We start from the raw sequence: 22,044 nt of genomic DNA, 5'->3' as shown, positions 1-22,044 counted from the left end.
GCCCTGCAACCAGTGTGCTTTCTGAATGGGCATTCAGTGCTGCCGGAGGTTTTGTGACAGATAAGAGAGCGAGTCTGTTCAGACTCAGTGAACCGGCTGACAATTATCAAAATGAATCAGTCTTTGATTAGCAGCAGTTATCAAGCCCCTGATGCTGATGTTGCTGATTAAGTGTTTTCTGGATATCGACTCTCTGAAAGTCTGTCTAGGCTGCCTAGCTTTGTGGGTGTTGATTTCATTTGAAAGAAATTTATTGGTGTAGGTTTCATGGACACAATTAACACCCAAGGAACAATTTTTCCACACCTGTTTGACAGGTGCATATAATTTACATTTTTGACAGCAAGGCCAATTCTTGCTTTCATCAAAAGTACCTGTATAGGGTTACGGTGTGAAGGCACCACTGACACCCAAAGACCAATTTATTTCTATCTGTTTGACAGGTGCATATCATTGCAATTTTTGATAGTAAGGCCAGTTCTTGCTTTCATCAAGAGTACCTGTATAGGGTTATGGTGTGAAGGCACCACCTACACCCAAAGACCAATTTTTAAACACCTGTTCCACAGGTGCATATCATTGCAATTTTTGACAGCAAGGCCAATTCTTGCTTTCATCAAGAGCACCACAATAGGGTTAAGGTGTGAAGGCACCACCGACACCCAAAGACCAATTCTTCCATACCTGTTACTTCTATCCAAAAAATCTCTAATCTTGTTCCGAGTGCACTAAATTGTGGCCTCATCATACAGACTCTCCAAGCCGTTGTTTATAAAATAAAGAAAGCTTGAATGGAAAATATACTTTTTTTGGCTTTATAAATGTCATTATTGCTGCAGCAGACTCCATACACAGGACAGATGTACCACATTACAGGCAGACTAAGGGGACCCCCATGCACTATATTTAACTTCTTCATGCCCGCGCTACAGCTGAAAGATGGCTACAGCACGGGCCTAAATTGCCGGGAGGGAATCCATATATGTCCTCCTGTTCATGAGCTGCCTGCACGCCCTCTGCGGGGCATGGTGGCGCGCTCTCTGATCAGCGAGTCAATGAGACTCAGATGATCACAGATCAGAGTAAGGGGCTGATCACAACCCCTTACCACGTGATCAGCTATCAGCTAATGATAGCTGATCACGTGATGTAAACAAGATCGTAATCTGCTTTTTTTTTCCCTCACGCTGACAGCTGGCTTCTGTCAGAGGGACATCGGTCCTGAACACAGACACCCACTGCTGCTAAGCAGTGCCCACCAGTGCCACCTGCCAGTGCATATCAGTGCTGCCTATTAGTGCCCATCAGTGCTGCCAATCAGTGCCTCACCAACAGTGCCACCTATCAGTGCCACCCATCAGTGGCCACCTATCAGTGCCTATCAGTACCACATATCAGTGCCCTTTACTGCCACCTATCAGTGCCCTACAGTGCCACCTATAAGTGCCCACCTGTGCCGCTTCATCAGTGCCCAGTGCCACCTATGAGTGCCCATCACATCAGCACACATCAATGAAGGGAAAAAATTTTATAACAAACTATGAAACTGTTTTTTTTTTTCAAATTTTCTGTCTTTTTTTCGTTTTTTTGCAAAAAAATAAAAACCCCAGCAGTGATTACCACCAAAAGAAGGCTCTATTTTTGTGTGGAAAAAATTATAAAAATGTTTGGGTAGAAAGTTGCATGACCGCGCAATTGTCATCCAAAGAGTGATAGCGCTAAAAGCAGAAAATAGGCCTGGGCAGGGAGGGGGTTTAAGTGCCCAGTAAGCAAGTGATTAAAGGAATTTTTAATTTATGTTTTTTCTCATTTTGGTGGTTTCACTATAAGCATCAGTAGATCACTACTCATTTAAAAATGATGTTTTTTTACAAACTTTTTTTCATTCATACATGTCTCCCAGGGCTGTACCCCATAACCATTGTATGCTCTATTACTTGCATTTAAGGCCCCATTCACACAGGCGGCTCTTCTGCCGCTGTTAAAAGCATGTTTTGTTATTTTGAAATTCAGAGAATCCTGGCACAGCGTTCACTTGTAGTTGTACATTACGATTAGCTGCGTTTACGTGCATTTACATGCGGCTGCGTTGGAACATTCTTGCCATTTCTGATGTGCTTCCTGTTTTTCTTTCCTTGTTGCTGCTGCTATGTGCAGGAGAAATAGTACACTGTGATTAGGGATGAGCTTCGAGTTCGAGTCGAACTCATGTTCGACTCGAACATCGGCTGTTCGCCAGTTCTCCGAACAGCGAACAATTTGGGATGTTCGCGGCAAATTTGAAAGCCGCGGAACACCCTTTAAAAGTCTATGGGAGAAAGCAAAAGTGCTAATTTTAAAGGCTTATATGCATGGTATTGTCATAAAAAGTGTTTGGGGACCTGGGTCCTGCCCCAGGGGACATGAATCAATGCAAAAAAAAGTTTTAAAAACGGCCGTTTTTTCAGGAGCAGTGATTTTAATAATGCTTAAAGTGAAACAATAAAAGTGCAATATTCCTTTAAATTTCGTACCTGGGGGGTGTCTATAGTATGCCTGTAAAGGGGCGCATGTTTCCTGTGTTTAGAACAGTCTGACAGCAAAATGACATTTCAAAGGCAAAAAAGTCATTTAAAACTACTTGCGGCTATTAATGAATTGCCGGTCCGACAATACACATAAAAGTTCATTGATAAAAACGGCATGGGAGTTCCCCCACAGGGGAACCCCGAACCAAAATAAAAAAAAAAAAAAAAAAATGACGTGGGGGTCCCCCTGAATTCCATACCAGCCCTTCAGGTCTTTTATGGATATTAAGGGGAACCCCAGCCAAAATTAAAAAAAAAAAAATAGCGTGGGGTCCCCTCAAAAATCCATACCAGACCCTTATCCGAGCACGCAACCTGGCAGGCCTCTGACATCACAGGGAATGCCTCAGGGAAGTCCCTGTCGAGTCCCCGTGCGTCAGAGGGGGCGGGGTCACCGAGTGGCCCCACCCTCCATTATTTAAGAACCCTCAGAAGAGGAGAAGCGTCACACAGTGGGAGCTTCCCATCATGCTGGATGTGGAGCGGCCCAGAAGACGAAGTGAAGAGGACGCCGTGGAGGAAGATGCCAGACGAGAACACCGGAGGAAGAACCAGAAGAAGAAGAAGATGGAGGAAGATAGAAGATAGAAGAAGCATTTAAATAAAGGAATTGTCAAAAATTGTCTCTTGTCATTTTTAACATTTTTGACACTTTGTTTTGTGAAATGGTAGGGGTACTTTTTTACCCCCTTACCATTTCACACAGGGGGGAGGGCTGGGATCTGGTTAAAGGGGGCTTCCAGATTCCGATAAGCCCCCCGCCCGCAGACCCCCACAACCCCTGGGCAAGGGTTGTGGGGAAGAAGCCCTTGTCCCCATCAACATGGGGACAAAGTGTTTTGGGGGGCTACCCCAAAGCGCCCTCCCAATGTTGAGGGCATGTGGCCTGGTACGGTTCAGGAGGGGGGGCCTCTTTTCCTGCGGCCTGCCAGGTTGCATGCTCGGATAAGGGTCTGGTATGGATTTTTGGGGGGACCCCACGCCAATTTTTTTTAAAATTTTGGCACGGGGTTGCCGCGCCATTTCTTTTTTTAATTTTGTCCGGGGTTCCCCTTAATATCCATACCAGACCTGAAGGGCATTGCATTGCATTGTTTTAAATTTACAGAACATGTTTATGTAGCATGGTCTCCAGCCTCCTTCAGTCTGAGAACCTCCAGGGCCAGAGATAGCTGACATCCTTCAGTATGTGGTGGGTTGTGAGGCATAGTGGGTACACAGTGGAAGTTATTGGGCGCCAGACACTTCTTGAATGCAAAAGAGATGTTTATTTCTCTTAAAAGCCTTTATGGGAAGAAGAGGGTTAGGGCCAGGACACCCTTGAATAGTTGCAAGTTCAATTGGCAGACTCCGAGACTTCAATAAGAGGACAGCCGTGTAGGAAAAAGCCTCCAGCAAGAAGCCACATCTGCACATGCAGGAATGCTGTCTCTTATGGCAACAGTCTTTAACAGTTCCTAACACACACTTAACAGTTCCTTCACTTTCACTACAACTTCTCCTTGTAGTTCTTCAGCCCACTGAGCTCCTGGTCTCTCACTAGACCCTCCGATTCACTGCCACTGAATCCCTTGAACTCCTCCAATCTTTGCAGTGGTATCTTCCTCAAGCGTCACCCCCGCTTCTCTGCTGGGTCCCAGCTTGGCACTCTCGATACTTCTCAAGCATCACACGCTGGCCTGCTCGGTACCGGACTTGACACACAAGGCTGCTCTGCAAGTGTCACCTCCGCTGGCTGGGTCCCTGACTTGATCACCGTCTGAAGTTTCCCAATTCTCCACCATGCCCGTTCGGTGAGAATGTAACTCCAGTACTTGCTTCAGTTACTCACTGTGGTCCCTGGTAACAAGGTGGATGGTCCCTTTGTGGCTTCCTCTCTACCTCTGAACACTGACAGGTTCTCTCACCGAGAGAACCGTCACTTCTGGTTGGACTGCAAGCTGTAATCCCAACCCTGCGCTGCTCTCTCTTGCTTCTGGATAGGCCTCAGACAGGCTAGCAGCCAGATGCCCCTGGGATAAGCCCAATCTCAGGCCTAGCAGCTGGGGAAAACACGACATACTTCCACCTAGACAGCCGTCCAGGTGGCACAGCACATAGATCACCTGACTGCACCCGAATATATATAGGTTCTCCCAGCAGGCCAAGGAATCCAAGAAATCCCCTGCCCATTAGCTGAGATACCCCATATATTCATAACCTGACCTTGAGTTGCCCTTCTCATATCTAGTACTACCAAGTACCCGGCCACCTAGTGGTAGAAGAGAAAAGTGCAATAAGGCCAAACTTAGGGAGAAATCAGTGGATCTCTAACAATCGACCAGGTGGACTACTCCTGCCAAGTAAATTTGTGAGGAGCATCCCTGCCTAAACTCCAGGGTGCTATATCTATAAAGTGGTTAATTTGTTGTAAAAATCTTTGTTAAATAAAGCCTTTAATTTTTGACATGAGCAATCTAGAAATTATATGATAAAAGCTCTTTATACTTAACCACCATCAGCCCCGGAAGATTTGGCTGCTCAATGACCAGGCCATTTTTTGCGATACGGCATTGCATCAATTTAACTGACAATTGCGCGGTTGTGCGCGGTTGTACCCAAACAAAATTTACGTCTTTTTTTCCCACAAATAGAGCTTTTTTTGGTGGTATTTGATCATCTCTGCGGTTTTTATTTTTTGCGCTATAAACAAAAACAGACCGACAATTTTGAAAAAGAACACAACATTTTGTACTTTTTGCTACAATAAATATCCCCAATTTTTTTTAAAAAAAGCTAATTTTTTCCTCAATTTAGGCCGATATGTATTCTTCTACATATTTTTAGTAATAAAAATCGCAATAAGCGCATATTGATTGGTTTGCGCAAAAGTTATATTGTCTACAAAATAGGGGAAAGATTTATGGCATTTTAATATTATTTTTTTTTTACTAGTAATGGTGGCGATTAGCGATTTTTATCGGGACTGCAACATTATGGTGGACAGATCGGACACTTTTGACACATTTTTGGGACCATTGGCATTTATACAGCGATCAGTGCTATAAAAATGCACTGATTACTGTGTAAATGTCACTGGCAGGGAAGGGGTTAACAGTAGGTGGTGATCAAGGGGTAACTGTGTTCTTTGTGTTACCTAGGGAGTGATTCTAAGTGTGGGGGGATGGGACTGCCTGGGTGAGGAGACTGATTGTTGTTCATACTTCAACTCTCACCCCTGACAGCATGGAGATCTGTCTGTTTACATTGACAGATCTCCGTTCTGTCTCTGGAGCGATCGCGGATGCTTGGCGGTCATTGTGACCGCCGGGCACACGCATCGCCTCCGGCGTGACGCCGCGGGCCCACGCATGCCCTAGTAGACAAAAGGCGAACCGGCGTACAACTACGTCGGTTCGCCCAGGGGAGCCAACCTGCCGCAGTATAACTGCGGCGGCTGGTCAGGAAGGTGTTAATTTACATATAAAGGTGTATTTATTAACAACAAAAGTCCTGTGCTGTAAGTGCCAAAAAGGGACCAATAAAATAAAAAAAATCACCAAAACCTGTTGCCCCAGTGACGACATCCGCTCGGATGAAATGCATAGGGTGGTGTTACAGCTGTGATGTCATCATGCCCTGCTGCGATGTTGGATGCTGTGTTGCAGATATGCTGTCTTACCTTATCTTTATGTGAGTAGATGCCCAGTTCTAGTACTCTTAAGTACTACACTATGAGAGGTTGCCCTTACTCTTTTATGTGTTACATATGATATATGTAAACAAGTGTAGCGCTAAAGATGATACAGAAAGTGACAAAATGGAAAATGAAAAATGTGAGATATCGACAAATATCATTGAATACTAGTAAATGTCCATTTTAAATACACGAAAATAGTTATGCAATCTTGGAGGCCTTCAAGGGGATCCAATGTGTGTGAACATAGGATTGTGCAGATACCACCACCCGAGTGAATGGAGGCTTACCAGAAAGATGGGACCCACAAAGCATATGCTGTATGAGTCAAACAGTCTTGAATTGCCCACTGGCAATAATGGGGGAGCCCCAAAGGCGAACTGAAGATGGAATCCTAAAGGTTCTTTCGCAGGGGTATCTTCTCCATATAACAGTTTAAACGTCCGGAGAGGGTTGCTGGGATGGAGGATCTGTGTGTCTCTGTCTCCCTGGACTGGGGCTCAGCTGTGTGTACAGATGACGTAATAGTAGAACACCCCAAGCCTGTTTGACTCATACAGCATATGCTTTGTGGGTCCCATCTTTCTGGTAAGCCTCCATTCACTCGGGTGGTGGTATCTGCACCATCCTATGTTCACACACATTGGATCCCCTTGAAGGCCTCCAAGATTGCATAACTATTTTCGTGTCTCTACCCAAGCTTGTTTGACCCATATGGTATACACTAATTTTGGGTCCAATATCTCTGGTTACGCCTTCATCTATTTTTGGGACAGCATTGTCACTAACATAGTTGTTTTTTCACGTGGTGATTATAACAATGCACATAAGGATGGACTTTGACGTATTTAAAATGGACATTTACTAGTATTCAATGATATTTGTCGATATCTCACATTTTTCATTTTCCATTTTGTCACTTTCTGTATCATCTTTAGCTCTACACTTGTTTACATATATGGTTTATAGCAAAATTTCTATTTGCGTTGTTAGCTGCTTGCATTATTGAGTAAGCGCATGGTTTTTTGGTTTTTTAGTACATGTGTTACATATGCCATGCTTGAGCGGTGGAGTGTCCTGACGTGATCTGTTACAATGTGCTGGTCTGGATGGCAGGCTACGAGAGGGGAGACTTACATCTATCCAGGAGGGATGATGTGGTAGTGGAGGCTTACATCTATTCATCCTATCCATCTAGGTGGCAGGCTGCGGGGTTAGAGGTTTATCACCTATCCATCCATCTTTGGTCAGGATTTCTCCTCTACAAATGCTGTAAGACCGCTTATATTTTGAGGTCTAGCGTTCTGGTAAGTAGCTCTGGTGTCACATGGTTTGGTGCACAGCGGTGATTATGAAGAGGAATATATGCATATGATTATTGGCTAATTTTTTCTTTTCTCTGTATGCACTTTTTTTCTCTTATATATATATAGACCCTATTGGTGCACTTTATTTTCACTGGAATTTTCTTATAAACTTAGTGGGTTTTATTTTCTATTTATTAATTGATGTATTTGATATTACACAAATGGTTTACATTCATGTATTTGAAATATTATTCACTTTATCGATTTACACATTTATGAATTGACACATATTTATTTTATTATTTATTCATTTGGCAGCACAACATTGTTATGTTGTTTTTAAGGGCTTATTTATATATGCAACTCATGACAAATACAGTAATATCAAAACAAGCATAATATTACTTCCTTTTTTTTTTAGGTCATTTTTCTTATAATGTTCCTTCAAATCATATTGATTCTAGTATTGAAAGACCTGTATCTAGAGGTGAGCTTTTCTATCCTTATTTATTTATTTTCTTGTTTTAATTTTACTTTCCTGTCAATGGTGGCTATACACAGGAATATATTTTTCCTGGTATAATAAATACTTGTCAAAATGGTCAATATTGTAAATCTTGTAATTAAACCCTAAGAATAAACATTTATTTACCTACTTTTTATCAGTTAAAGTGTAACTATGAGTAAAATCCGAAATTGTATACTCTGTGATGCAGTCTGTCACTAACATTATAGCAACATTTTTTTTTCTTTAGATAACTCCCTTCCCCCCTCCCCCCAAAACTAGTTTTCTTACTTGTTAATCCTGCAGATAGATCCTTTACTTTTTCACTTCCTTTAACAGGGTGACAACACTGTTCTGTTCTGCACAAGGTAGTCTAAAGCCTCGTACTCATGATCAGATTGTTGGCCAACAAAACCGTGGAATTTTGGAAGGGCGTTGGCCCAAACTTGTCTTGCATACACACGGCAAACAATTGTTGGGCCAACAATTACAAACGTACTGACGTACTACGTGGTTTCTCAGCTCTTTAACGCCACCCTTTGGGCTCCTTCTGCTAATTTCGTGTTAGTAGAAGTTTGGTGAGTGTTGATCCTCACTTTTCATTTCACACTTTTCATTTAGAGCTTTTCACTTATCGCTTTTCATTTCGCGCTTTTCATTTTGTGCTTTTCAGTTCGTTTCTGAACGGCCGTTCGTCAACCAGACATGTTGAGGATTCAGAGGAAATAACGTGTTGTTTATTATTGGCCTTGGAGTTATTGCTTTGACATTTTTATGTTTGAATAATGATTTGAATTGGTATATTTTTTATATTTTTGGATGCATAGAATGCACTTTTTAGTTAAGTTCTATTGGCAGATAGCATGTCTAATTTTTATTTGTTTTCTTTTTTGTACAATAAAAAAAAATGTGGAGAATAATACTTGGCTATATGTTTTACTTCAAATGACAGTTTGGGAGTAGGCAGTTACATTTAAAAAAAATACAATGTAAAACTGAAAAGGGATACCAACATAGTTGTATCTTTGATCTTAAAAACTACGGGCTAATGGTGTTGTAGTAACTTGCCCAAATAAAAATTTAAAAAAGCATAATAATATTAGAAAAAAACTAGAAAAAAAAAATGCCTTTGAAAACTTGTTTGCAATAACTCCATCAGTATCACCACCAAAGCAGCTTCATTATTATCCCATTAAAGAAGAGAATTGTGCACTGCATTTCGACATTTCATAATTTGCCATGTCACGAATGTTAATTCTCCATTACGAACACTAGTTTACAAGACTGACCGCTTCTGGCTCGCACTTGCTTCTGAGGATACGTGTTTGTACTTCGGACTATTGTCCGACGGACTTGTGACACGTGCTCAGAATATCCGACAACAGACATTTGTTCACGGAAAATTTTAAAACCTGCGATCCAACGTTTGTCCGCAGAGAATCCAACAACAATTGTCCAATGGAGCATACACTCGGTCGGATTTTCTGCCAACAGCCTGTCATCACACATTTACCGTTGGAAAATCCGATCGTGTGTACGAGGCTTTAGTCGAGTCATGGAATTTTTAATTAATTTTAAGTAAGCGACAAACAGATTTAAATACAAATGCAGCTAACACTGTCTAAGTAGTTAAAATCACAAGTTATTTTTATTTTTGGAAAAAGGTTTATGTATAACCGACACTTTTTGAAACATTTTGGGTAGAGTAGGTAAGGTTCTATGTCCTACTAGGGAGATTTCCCTTCATTTCCTGTCTTTTGAGAAGCAACAGGAAGTGAGTTCAAATGGGAATTTCCATCTCAGAAAGGTGGCACAAAACTGACACCATTTGGAAGTTCACGTAGGTCTGCGAGTGGTCTGCGAGTGCACGTAGGTCTGCGAGTACATGTGTATTGTCTTGTTGTGTACCTGTGTATTGTCTTGTTGAGTATTAGTGTCAGGAAGCTAGTTGTTAGGTAATTTGGACAGGGTATATTCCCCAATACTCATTAAATTTAATAGGTACGATGCCCGGTGGGTGTGGAGAGGCGACTCGTTGTGCATCTTGCGGAATTATTGCGTTCCTTGATCATCCGATCGAGGGTAAATACTGCTGTGCAAAATGTAAGCGCATTGTTTCCCTGGAAGCCCAGGTTCTGAATCTGGGGAAGCAACTGTCAGCAATGAGAAGTCCCTCCATACTAAAGGAGAGCCAGGAACATACATGGCAGGTGCCGGCTGGGGCCAGCACAGAGGCGGGTGGAGACAAAGAGGTGCTGGCACTAGCAAAGAGTAGATGGGTAACAGTCAGGAAGGGTAGAGGGGGAAGTGCCAGGGAGGCCGATCGAGGGCTGGTGCATCCCAATAAGTACGGTCCATTGAGTGACATTGGTGAAACCAGTCAGGGACCAGCACTGCTGGAGCTGAGGGACTCTCCTAGCTGCCGGGGGAAGAACTCCTCCAGTCAGAGTGGGGGGGGGAGCAAAGGGAAAGGAAAGACAAACAGTTGTCTACCGGGCACTCGGATTCGGCACATCACGGATCTGGTGGACAGATTACTGGGAGGGGCTGGGGAAGACCCAGCTGTCATGGTGCATGTTGGCACCAATGACAAAGTCAGAGGCAGATGGAGTGTCCTAAAGAACAATTTTAGGGACTTAGGAGCTAAATTGAGGAAAAGGACCTCCAAGGTAGTATTCTCAGGAATACTACCGGTACATCGAGCCACACCAGAAAGGCAGAGGGAGATTAGAGAAGTAAACAAGTGGCTGAAGAGCTGGTGTAGTAAGAAGGGGTTTGGGTTGCTGGAGGACTGGGCTGACTTCTCAGTCGATAATCGGTACTATAGAAGGGACAGACTACTAAAATCTTGTATATAGTCCCTTATCATCCCCTCCCTCCAGAGAGAATAAGTTCAGTGCTCGCAACCTTTCCTCATAACTAATATCCTCCAGATCCTTTATTAGCTTTGTTGCCCTTCTTTGTACTCACTCCATTTCCAGTACATCCTTCCTGAGGACTGGTACCCAGAACTGGACAGCATACTCTAGGTGCGGCCGGACCAGAGTCTTGTAGAGCGGGAGAATTATTGTTTTAGCCCTGGAGTTGATCCCCTTTTTAATGCATGCCAATATTCTGTTTGCTTTGTTAGCAGCAGCTTTTTCTACATTCAACCTCATTTGCCATGTAGTTGCCACCCCAATAATCTGAATCATCTTGGCAATGTAGTTTTTGAACTATCCCACACACTTACTTCCTTGAATGCAGGGACGCACGTTCACTATGTCTTGTGAATTTGCACTGCTGTGTCTCCCATTTAAAAAAATTGCACTCTGAACTACAACTTTAATGGTGCTGAAGAGGAGTAATTTCAGGAGGCACAGTCAATACAGGAAATGCACCACATATGACAACACTTGCTTGCAGGCAGAAAGGTACCATGGGATATACATATATTCCTTCGAAATCAAAAGTAAACTAAAGTAACAAGCACAGGAGACATTGCAAAGCATGCAGATAATCCAGGAAATTGATGAAAGAGATGGTCAGCAGGCCAACTATCACAACTAGAGATTTGACTGCTTAGGCTGGTTGTTAGGGAGTAGGCAGCCACCAGTATCCTAACAACCAGTGATGAATTCCTAATTTTCAGAAGAATGTAAACTGCGCTGGAGTGCATCAAAAGAATATTAATGGGGGGATGCTGCAATCATACCATGCGATATTAACATAGTCAAATACAGTGCCTTCAAAAAGTATTCATACCCCTTGAAATTTTCCACATTTTGTCTTGTTACAACCAAAAACGTAAATGCATTTTATTGGGATTGTATGTGACAGACCAACACAAAGTGGCACATAATTGCGAAGTGGAAGGAAAATGATAAATGGTGTTCAAAATTTTTCACAAATAAATATCTAAAAAGTGTGGCGTGCATTTGTATTCAGCCCCCTTTACTCTGATACCCCTAACTAAAATTTAGTGGATCCAATTTCCTTCAGAATTCACCTAATTAGTAAATAGAGTCGACCTGTGTGTAATTTAATCTCAGTATAAATACAGCTGTTTGTTGAAGCCCCCAGAAGTTTGTTAGAAAACCTTAGTGAACAAACAGCATCATGATGGCCAAGGAACACACAAAACAGGTCAGGGATAAAGCTGTGGAGATGTTTAAAGCAGGGTTAGGTTATACAAAAATATCCCAAGTTTTGAACATTTCACGGAGCACTGTTCAATCCATCATCCGAAAATGGAAAGAGTATGGCACAACTGCAAGCCTACATGGCCGTCCACCTAACCTGACAGGCCAGGTAAGGAGAGCATACATCAGAGAAGCAGCCCATGGTAACTCTGGAGGAGCTGCCACTCAGGCAGGAGAATCTGTCCACAAGACAACTATTAGTAATGCACTCCACAAATCTGGCCTTTATGGAAGAGTGGCAAAAAGAAAGCTATTATTGAAAAAAAAAACATAAGGAGTCCCGATTGTAGTTTGTGAGAAGCCATGTGGGGGACACAGCAAACATGTGGAAGAAGGTGCTCTGGTCAGATGAGACCAAAATGGAACTTTTTAGCCTAAAAGCAAAACACTATGTGTGGCAAGAAAATGAACACTGCACATCACCCTGAACACACCATCCCCGCCGTGAAACATGGTGGTGGCAGCACCATGTTGTGGGGATGCTTTTCTTCAGAAGGGACAGGGAAGCTGGTCAGAGTTGATAGGAAGATGGATGGAGACAGGGCAATCTTGGAATAAAACCTGTTAGAGTCTGCAAAAGACTTGAGACTGGAGCAGAGGTTCCTCTACCAGCAGGACAACGACCCTAAATATACAGCCAGAGCTACAATGGAATGGTTTAGATCAAAGCATATTCATGTGTTAGAATGGCCCAGTCAAAGTCCAGCTCTAAATCCAGTTGAGAATCTGTGGCAAGACTTGAAAATTGCTGTTCACAGATGCTTTACATTCAATCTGACAGAGCTTGAGCTATATTGAAAAGTAAAATGACGAAAAATGTGCAAAGCTGATAGAGACATATCCAAAAAGACTTGCAGCTGTAATGGCAGTGAAAGGTGGTTCTACAAAGTATTGACTAAGGAGGGCTGAATACAAATGCACGCCACACTTTTCAGATATTTATTTGTAAAAAATTTTGAAAACCATTTATCATTTTCCTTTTAACTTCACAATTATGTGCCACTTTCTATCACATAAAATCCCAAAAAATATTTTTACATTTTTGCTCGTAACATGACAAAATGTGGAAAATTTCAAGAGGTATGAATACTTTTTCAAGGCACTGTAGCTATCTACCAGTAGGAAGAAGGAGCTTCCAACAGTACCAGTGGGGAACTTCCAGAAGAGGAGGTAAGGGAACTGCTCTGTTCAATATTGTTGCACAGAGCCGGTAAGTGTGACCTATTTTTTATTTTAATTTAAAAGATAGCCTTTGGCATGACTTTAGGGCAAGTACTGCAGCAGAAATATTTTTTATTCTAAATTATTCTTTTTTATTTTTTTGTAATATATATAATTTTTTTTTTCTGGATTTCTGCTTTAAGGTATACAGTACTGTCACCTACCATGCCTGCCTCCAGCATGCTTATCAGACAGTGAGGAGCAACAATACAATCCTAGGTCAATGGCTCATTTTATTTTCTTCCTGTCGGTTTATTTGCATGTGGAAGAGACTGATAAGCAGCTAGTAATGTCCCTCCTTCTCCCAGTTTGAGTGCTGCTTTGCAAGAGCTGACAGAGGACTGATATCAAGACAGATTTAGATATTTATATTAGTTGTACTGTCAGTTAAAAGATTATGTATTTATTTCTAAAGAAATACTAAAAACATAAAATATAAAAAACTGTTTTATGTAATGTCTGACTGGAACTTTACATGTGTTGATACTTCATGTTTCAATTGCTTGTTGCAACCGAGATTGCCTCTGACTGTCCCTACACTCAGGAATATTGTTTGCAGGATGTCATGAATGTGTGTGTTAAAAAAAAGTCTTTTATTTCTTTTAAGAACTTCCTCCATCAAGGCAGTATAATGGGGCCAGCACAACAGCTACTACTACTATGACTACCACAACAACACAATGGACTACTACGTCTAGCACAGTAAAAACAACTGTATTGAGTCGCAAGAACATATCAACATTGTATCCTATGATTGAAATTCCCGTAGAGGTCACTACACGTTCCATACCTGTTTCATCACAAATACCAGCTGTTGGTCCTGAGAGCTGTGATGCTATAGAAGCTCGTGAAATCATGTGGTTTAAGACTCGACAAGGGCAAACCGCAAAGCAGCCATGTCCTTTAGGAACTGTAGGTAAGTTTCATAGAGGTAACCATTGGATATAACAGTAAAATGGTTTTAAACAAATAATGTTGCAAATACATATTCTTACCATTGTTAAACTGTGTTTGTTATCATTTTATAAAACAGAAATGTGAAAGTCAGTAATTAATGCATTTCTTTGAAGTTTCTATTGTCAAAAGCTTTTTTTTTTTTCCGGACAGACTCCATGGCAGCTTACGTTTAGGTAGCCCCACCCTCGCTCCTACCCCATAGGACCCCACTCCCATAAATTTTCCGGCTGAGCCAGAGGCCCCTTTCCTTTTTTGTCCTCCTCACTCAAAGGACCATTTTGTATAAAGTCTTCCTACCTTTTGGAAGTATTGGCGGCCAGGTCTCGTGCAGGACAGCTGTGCGGATGTCAGGAGCATCCTGTGATATCCAGAAGTTTTTCAGGATAGTTCAAGTGGTCACTGAGTCCCCCTATCAGTGGGGGTGGTGTTATGGCACACATATGCAGAGGATCAATACCTGGAGAGTGGGTCTTTCCATTGGCTGCTGTTTGCAATCGCTGGGAGCCCTGTCATTAGTGGGTAGCCGTTAAGTGTGCCCAACGCAGTTATAGCAGCTGCTTTCCTGCCCCTGGGATCCAAGTCGCTCTGTGGATGCATTGATTGCCCTGTGAAAGAGGTCTAGGATACACGAGTATGTTTGGCTTGAGGTCAGCAGAAGGGACCAGATGACATGCAGGCTGTTAGTGGGTAACTCCACTTATGTTAAAAAAAAATACACAAAATGAAAACATATAAAGATGACTATGTTCTGGGGGATCAATGTGAATTGCAGCATTTTATCGAAGTTTAGTGCAGTCGTCTACCTTTTTTTTTTTTTTTTTGAGCAGATAACTGTTTGTGTAAGCAAGGTTTGCTTTCTGTATGGAAGGGTTTGTTTCATTAGTCACCTGCTATAGTGGTGCGCTGATGTGAGAAGCTGCAGTGTCAGTATTCCTTTAGCAGTAGTTAACCCTTTAGGGTTTTTTTCTCACCTAGCAAACAAACAACTGTTGTCTTTTTTTGGACAAATTAGGAAACTTCAGCAGCAGCAGTTTGAGAATGTATTTAATAAATTACTACATGGCTTGAGTAGCAATTTTACATGTTATAATATTTTTTTTTCTTAACAATGTGAAGTTCTCCCTTTGACCTTTTTTCCCGGAATTTATTTCTCACTGCAACAGGTCCTTGTGCAGCCAGCAGTCTAATCCATCTATGCTGTGGCTGCTCTGTGCAGGTTATAGCTGGAGAGGGGCAGTGTCTTCCTTACTGGATTGTCAGCCCTTCTGTGGGCCTCTTAAAACTGGTGTATGGGAAGCTGACTAATGGACACTTGCTATTACTTCTCTCCAGATTTGCATGTATTATGCACACAATAGACTGGGCCTTTGGTGGTCGTACCTTGGCAGGCAAAACCCTGTATAAATGTCCTGCTTGTTCAGGCATCCATAGAGGAAGATGACAGCGACAGGTTACTACAGGTAGCCAAGATATTTTAAAGGAGTCTGTTACAGCTCTCCCTGTGCAAGGATTCTCTCTACTCTGACAATGTCAAGCTTTTTCCTTGCAGGACCAGTCGACTGGCCAATTTAACCCTCTTCAAACAATTCCTAAAAGGAAGATGTGGATGATTGTGATCTATATCAGGGGTATTGAATTAAAATTTACCGAGGTCTGGTCAGTAAAATTTTCCTCCAGCAGAAGTCCGAACATCATGTCGGTACCTGTGGCGCCGTTTCGCATGTGTAGGAAATGCATGTTGCTGCAGCACCATGCAGCTTGGTTCTGCATGATTTTGGAAAAAAAAATTCTCAGTGTTACTTGCGGGTAGTGCAGCCCATTAAAATGGGCTGACCTACCCACGATGTGTGCACCTAATGCACATGCACATGCACAAATCTGAACCCATTCTTACATCAGCGTCCTCAGTCCCCACTGCACATCACAGTACCCTTCCCCTTCACATCAAGATCCCCTCAGGTCCCCCTTTACATCACCCCCTCCACCCCTTTCACAGTAATGTTCTCACACATCCTTGACGTTAACCCCCCGACAGTACTGTCCTCTGTCCCTATTTACATTATCCCCCCCATTACATTTCTCTGCCCCCCACATTACAGTCCTCAGCCCCCCCCCCCCACACACACACACACATTACAGTCCTCAGTCCCCCACTTTAATGTCCCCAGCTCCCTCCACATTACAATCATCAGCCTCCCCCCCCATTTTAATGTCCTCAGCTCCCCCCACATTACAGTCCTTAGCCCCCCCCCCACATTACAGACCTCATCTCCCCCCACATTACAGTCCTCAGATCCCCCCACATCACAGTTCTCAGCCCACTACTTTAATGTCCTTAGCCCCCCCCACATCACAGTCCTCAGGGCCCCCCACCTCACAGTTCTCAGCCCCTCACTTTAATGTCCTTATCCCCCTCCGCATCATAGTCCCCAGCCCCCCCACTTTGATGTCCTCAGCCCACCACATCACAGTTCTCAGTGCATCCACATTACAGTCCTCAGATCCCCCACTTCAATGTCTTCAGTGCATCCACAATACAGTCCTCAGTTGATCCACATTACAGTCCTCAGTGCACCCACATTACAGTCACCAGCTCCCCACTTCAATGTCCTCAGTGCACCCACATTACAGTCCTCAGCTTCCTCGCTTCAATGTCCTCAGTGCACCCACATTACAGTCCTCAGCTCCCCCCACATCACAGTTCTCAGCCCACTACTTTAATGTCCTTAGCCCCCCCCCCCACATCACAGTCCTCAGGGCCCCCCACCTCACAGTTCTCAGCCCCTCACTTTAATGTCCTTAGCCCCCTCCGCATCATAGTCCCCAGCTCCCCCACTTTGATGTCCTCAGCCCACCACATCACAGTTCTCAGTGCATCCACATTACAGTCCTCAGATCCCCCACTTCAATGTCTTCAGTGCATCCACAATACAGTCCTCAGTTGATCCACATTACAGTCCTCAGTGCACCCACATTACAGTCACCAGCTCCCCACTTCAATGTCCTCAGTGCACCCACATTACAGTCCTCAGCTTCCCCACTTCAATGTCCTCAGTGCACCCACATTACAGTCCTCAGCTTCCCCACTTCAATGTCCTCAGTGCACCCACATTACAGTCCTCAGCTTCCCCACTTCAATGTCCGTGCACCCACATTACAGTCCTCAGCTTCCCCACTTCAATGTCCTCAGTGCACCCACATTACAATCCTCAGTGCACCCACATTACAGTCCTCAGTGCACCCACATTACAGTCCTCAGTGCACCCACATTACAGTCCTCAGTGCACCCACATTACAGTCCTTAGTGCACCCACATTACAGTCCTCAGTACATCCACATTACAGTCCTCAGTACATCCACATTACAGTCCTCAGTACATCCACATTACAGTCCTCAGTGCACCCACATTACAGTCCTCAACTTCCCCACTTTAATGTCCTCGGTGCACCCACATTTCAGTCCTCAGTGCACCCACATCACACAGTCCTCAGCTCCCCCACTTCAATGTCCTCAGTGCACCCACATTACAGTCCTCAGTGCACCCACATTACAGTCCTCAGTGCACCCACATTTCAGTCCTCAGTGCACCCACATCACACAGTCCTCAGTGCATCCACATTTCAGTCCTCAGTGCACCCACATCACACAGTCCTCAGATCCCCCACTTCAATGTCCTCAGTGCACCCACATTACAGTCCTCAGTGCACCCACATTACAGTCCTCAGCTTCCCCGTATCAATGTCCTCAGTGCACCCACATTACAGATCTCTTAAAGAAAACCTGGTGCCCAAAGGCATGGTTGGAAACCCCTAAGGGTCTATTATAGACAGTCCAAAAAATGAGTATAAAAGGTATATATTTATTTTCATATAAAAATAATAAACATATGAATCAATACATAAAAGCAGTATCTGATACCCAATTTGTACAATTGTATGAGCTGACCACTGTCCTGGTGCAGGACGGACTAGTGATGATCACTACAGATGTAAAACACCTTACATGCTATGGACTAAATGGCATTCTTCAGAGGTCAATTTGGTTCAGATAGGTACAGATTTTCTATAAGAAAATGTGCAAATAGTACAATATTAGTATACAATGATTAGTATGAATGCTATAACAATTGCAAGATATACTGGATGTGCATCTAAGATAAATTCCCAGGATTGCTGGTATATAAAGGCCTATAACAGAGCATCAGGCCAATCACATTGTTAATTGTGATGGCCGTCAGCTTTCCACAGTGGATGGGCGGAGAAGCACAGCGGGAATTGCCACCACACTCTGCCCGTAAGTCCCCCGGCATGATGACGCATGGCACCAGCCCGCCCAGTGAGGGCAGAGTCATGTCCCGCGTCACTGCGCCGCCGACGCACACATGGCTGCAGTCTGTGCCCTAGATTGGAGCGCAGAGCAGAGGAAAACCCAGATACCGGGAGTCCATGGCTAGAAAGGTGTCCTGGGTTGCCCCTCCACATAGTAGGGGAGCACACAAGGGACCCGCGCACCAGGAGTGGGGCAAAGGGCACCCCAGACTCGAACATGAGCAAAGGAGAGGAATAACAGATGCTAGTCCATGGGTGGAAGTTGTAAACAAACGGGACACGTTACATAGTTAACATGTTGACATTACAGTCCTCAGTGCACCCACATTATAGCCATCAATGCGACCACATTACAGATCTCAGTGCACCCATATTACAGTTCTCAGTGCTCCCACATACAGATCTCAGTGCTCCCATATTACAGATCTCAGTGCACCCACATACAGATCTCAGTGAACCCACATTACAGATCTCAGTGCACCCACATTACAGTCCTCAGTATAGACCCACGTTAGAGATCTCAGGCTGCTCCAACTTCGATGTCATCAGCCCCCCATATCACTGTCTTCAGCACACACATTCCTCCTTTGTAGCTTTTCACACTAGCGTCCTCACTCCCTGTAACTTCTCCCCCTCCTTTACTGTCTTACCATGCTTACTAAGGATGAGCTCCGGCGTGTTCGCAAGCTGCACGTGCCGAGCCCGCCAGGAACTCGGCACTGCACAATGCTAATCACAAACAGTGAGACATTTCCCGATGTGGGGCTGCAGAGATCGGGAAATGTCTCACTGCCTGTGATTAGCGCAGCGCATTGCCAACTTCCTGGCGGGCTCGGCACGTGGAGTGTGCTAACACGCCGGAGCTCATCCTTATTGCTTACACGGATCGAAGATCGGAGGGAGGCACAGGCACAGCATGTCTGGATGGAGGGGGGGTGTTGCAAGATGGTGATTGGTTGCTAGGACCGCCCTTCATTTTAGCAACCAATCACCTGCTTGTTAACCTCGACAGCTCCGCCCTCCATCTAGAACTGCCCTGCTGTCGGCTCTGTGAGGATTACAGAGCGACGGCAGGGAGAAGAAAAGGCTTCTAAATGGCAGTACTGTGGCGGTCCGAATGGAAACGTGATGCGATCCGCATTTGGCCCGCGGTCCGCCATTTAGTGATGCCCGATCTATATGCAGGTTTTTGTACCTCCATTTTGTAAGGCTGTTCTGATGCCTAAAATGTAACATCCTGCAATGGTACCTGCAATGCAAGTATTTGTAGATCTCACATTAAAGAGGTCCTGTCATGCTTTTTTACTATTACAAGGGATGTTTACATAATAAAAATAATAAATAAAAAGTAAAATAAATAAGAAAAAAGAAGATTAAAGCGCCCCATCCCTCCACGCAGAAGCGAACGCATACTTAACTTGCGCCCGCATATGTAAACTGTGTTCAAACCACACATGTGAGGTATCGCCATTATCGTTAGAGCAAGAGCAATAATTCTAGCAAACGACCTCTGTATCTCAAAACTGGTAACCTGTAGAAATTTTTAAACGTCACCTATGGAGCTTTTTAGGGGTCAAAGTTTGTCGCCATTCCACGAGCGGGCACAATTTTGTAGCATGACATGTTGGGTATCAATTTACTTGACGTAACATTATCTTTCACAATATAGAACAAAATTGGGCTAGCTTTACTGATTTCTTATTTTTTTATTCAAATAAGTGTATTTTTGTCCAAAAAATTTGCGTTTGTAAGACCGCTGCACAAATATGGTGTGACATAAAGTATTGCAACAACCGTCATTTTATTCTCTACGGTGTCTGAAAAAAAAAAAAAATATATATATATATATATATATGTATATATAAATATATATAATGGGATTGTCAAGGAATTTAGTAGACCAGACTGTGGACTGCACAGAGGAAACCAGAAACGTATGTAAGTGAAAAGATATTGGTGTTTATTAAATAGGCGGCAAGTAAGTAAAATATAAACAGCAAAAACCAACCACAGACCCACAAACAACAAATAGTGTATACAGACAAATGGAGATACTGGAATCGTAAACAAAGTCAGGCCGAGGTCATACACAGGGAGGTCAGCAGATGGGTAAGGACGGGAAACCAACCACACAGGGAGAGGATGGATGGATAGGCTGCAGGGCAAGCATCCAGGGAAATCAGGAAACAGGAGGGACAAGTCCAGAATCGGCTGGGATAGAGATCGGATCAGGTCAGGTAAGGACAGATGCAGGCTCAAGGTCAAGATAACGGGCAGCAAGATCAGGGCACAGGGAGAGAGACACCAAGGCAAGGATGTGAGGGCTTGCCAGGTATTTATCAGACTGCAGTGATTTGACCTCACGTTACACCTGAGCGCAGAAGTTGCTTCCTGCTCCACACTGCCGGAATACACCCGCTAGTGGACGCCGGTACTACGGCCCAAGGGTGCAACAGTGCCACCAGCAGGTGAGTCCTCTTATTACAGGTCCTGGATGTTGGAAGACACCCGCTGGTGGACACTGGTACTGCGATCCAAGAGACAGACTGCGCCACCAAAGGGTGAACCTTTTCATGACAGTACCCCCTCAAAGGAGTGGCCTCCGGACGCTCCAACTACATGAAATTGTCCAAAGTTAATGGCCTTACACCAAACAACGGATGAGGGCACGTCAGGCTGGACATCAGGTACTTTAGACTGGGCAGCGGATACGTCAAACCGGACAGCAGGCACACCAGAGCAGACAGCGGGCACATCAGAGCAGACAGCAAGCTCCGGGTCATCGAGCTGGGCATCAGGCTCCGGGTCGTTGAACTGGGCAGCAGGCTCCAGGGAGGAGCTGGGCAGCAGGCTCCGGGTCGTCAAGCTGGGCAGCAGGCTCCGGGTCGTCGAGCTGGGCAGCAGGTTTCGGGTCGTCGAGCTGGGCAGCAGGTTCCGGTTTTGTCGAGCTGGGCAGCAGGTTCCGAGTCATCGAGCTGGGCAGCAGGTTCCGGGTCTGTCAGGAAGATCCTGCCAGTAACAGGTGTCCTGTGCATGCAGTTGCGTGACCACGCGTGCCTGTGCGCGCACGCACCAAGCGGGCTATTTAAACCTAGCTGTCACACAGGGATCTTGCTGTCTGCTCTACAGCGTTACGTGTGTTGATCCTTGAGAACCTGCTTCTGTACTAAAGACCCGGCTTGTTCCTGATTATCCTTGTTATCTGCCTGCATCTGATCCCGGCTTGTCTCCGACCATCCCTGTCTTCTGCCTGCATCCAACCCCAGCTTGTCTGACTACTCTTCTGCCTGACCCTCTGGCTT

The 22,044-nt window shown here is 44.1% G+C and overlaps 1 protein-coding gene across 13 annotated transcripts in view; it reads left to right on the top strand.

The window, feature by feature from the left end:
- Positions 1 to 22,044, top strand: part of ADGRL3 (adhesion G protein-coupled receptor L3) — a 1,522,275-nt gene that overhangs the window by 614,649 nt on the left and 885,582 nt on the right. For 12 of the 13 annotated variants that reach the window (XM_073595046.1, XM_073595028.1, XM_073595036.1 and 9 more), the window contains 2 exons: positions 7,972 to 8,037; positions 14,065 to 14,373. In XM_073595046.1, coding sequence (XP_073451147.1) covers positions 7,972 to 8,037; positions 14,065 to 14,373 — 375 coding nt within the window. The remainder of the gene's footprint in view (positions 1 to 7,971; positions 8,038 to 14,064; positions 14,374 to 22,044) is intronic. The other variant, XM_073595048.1, reaches the window with a different exon arrangement.

This window comes from Aquarana catesbeiana, linkage group LG01, assembly GCF_042186555.1.
Source record: "Aquarana catesbeiana isolate 2022-GZ linkage group LG01, ASM4218655v1, whole genome shotgun sequence".
Taxonomy (NCBI): Eukaryota; Metazoa; Chordata; class Amphibia; order Anura; family Ranidae; genus Aquarana; species Aquarana catesbeiana.
Note: the sequence above shows the minus strand (reverse complement) of the source record. Positions and strands in the feature narration are given on the sequence as shown.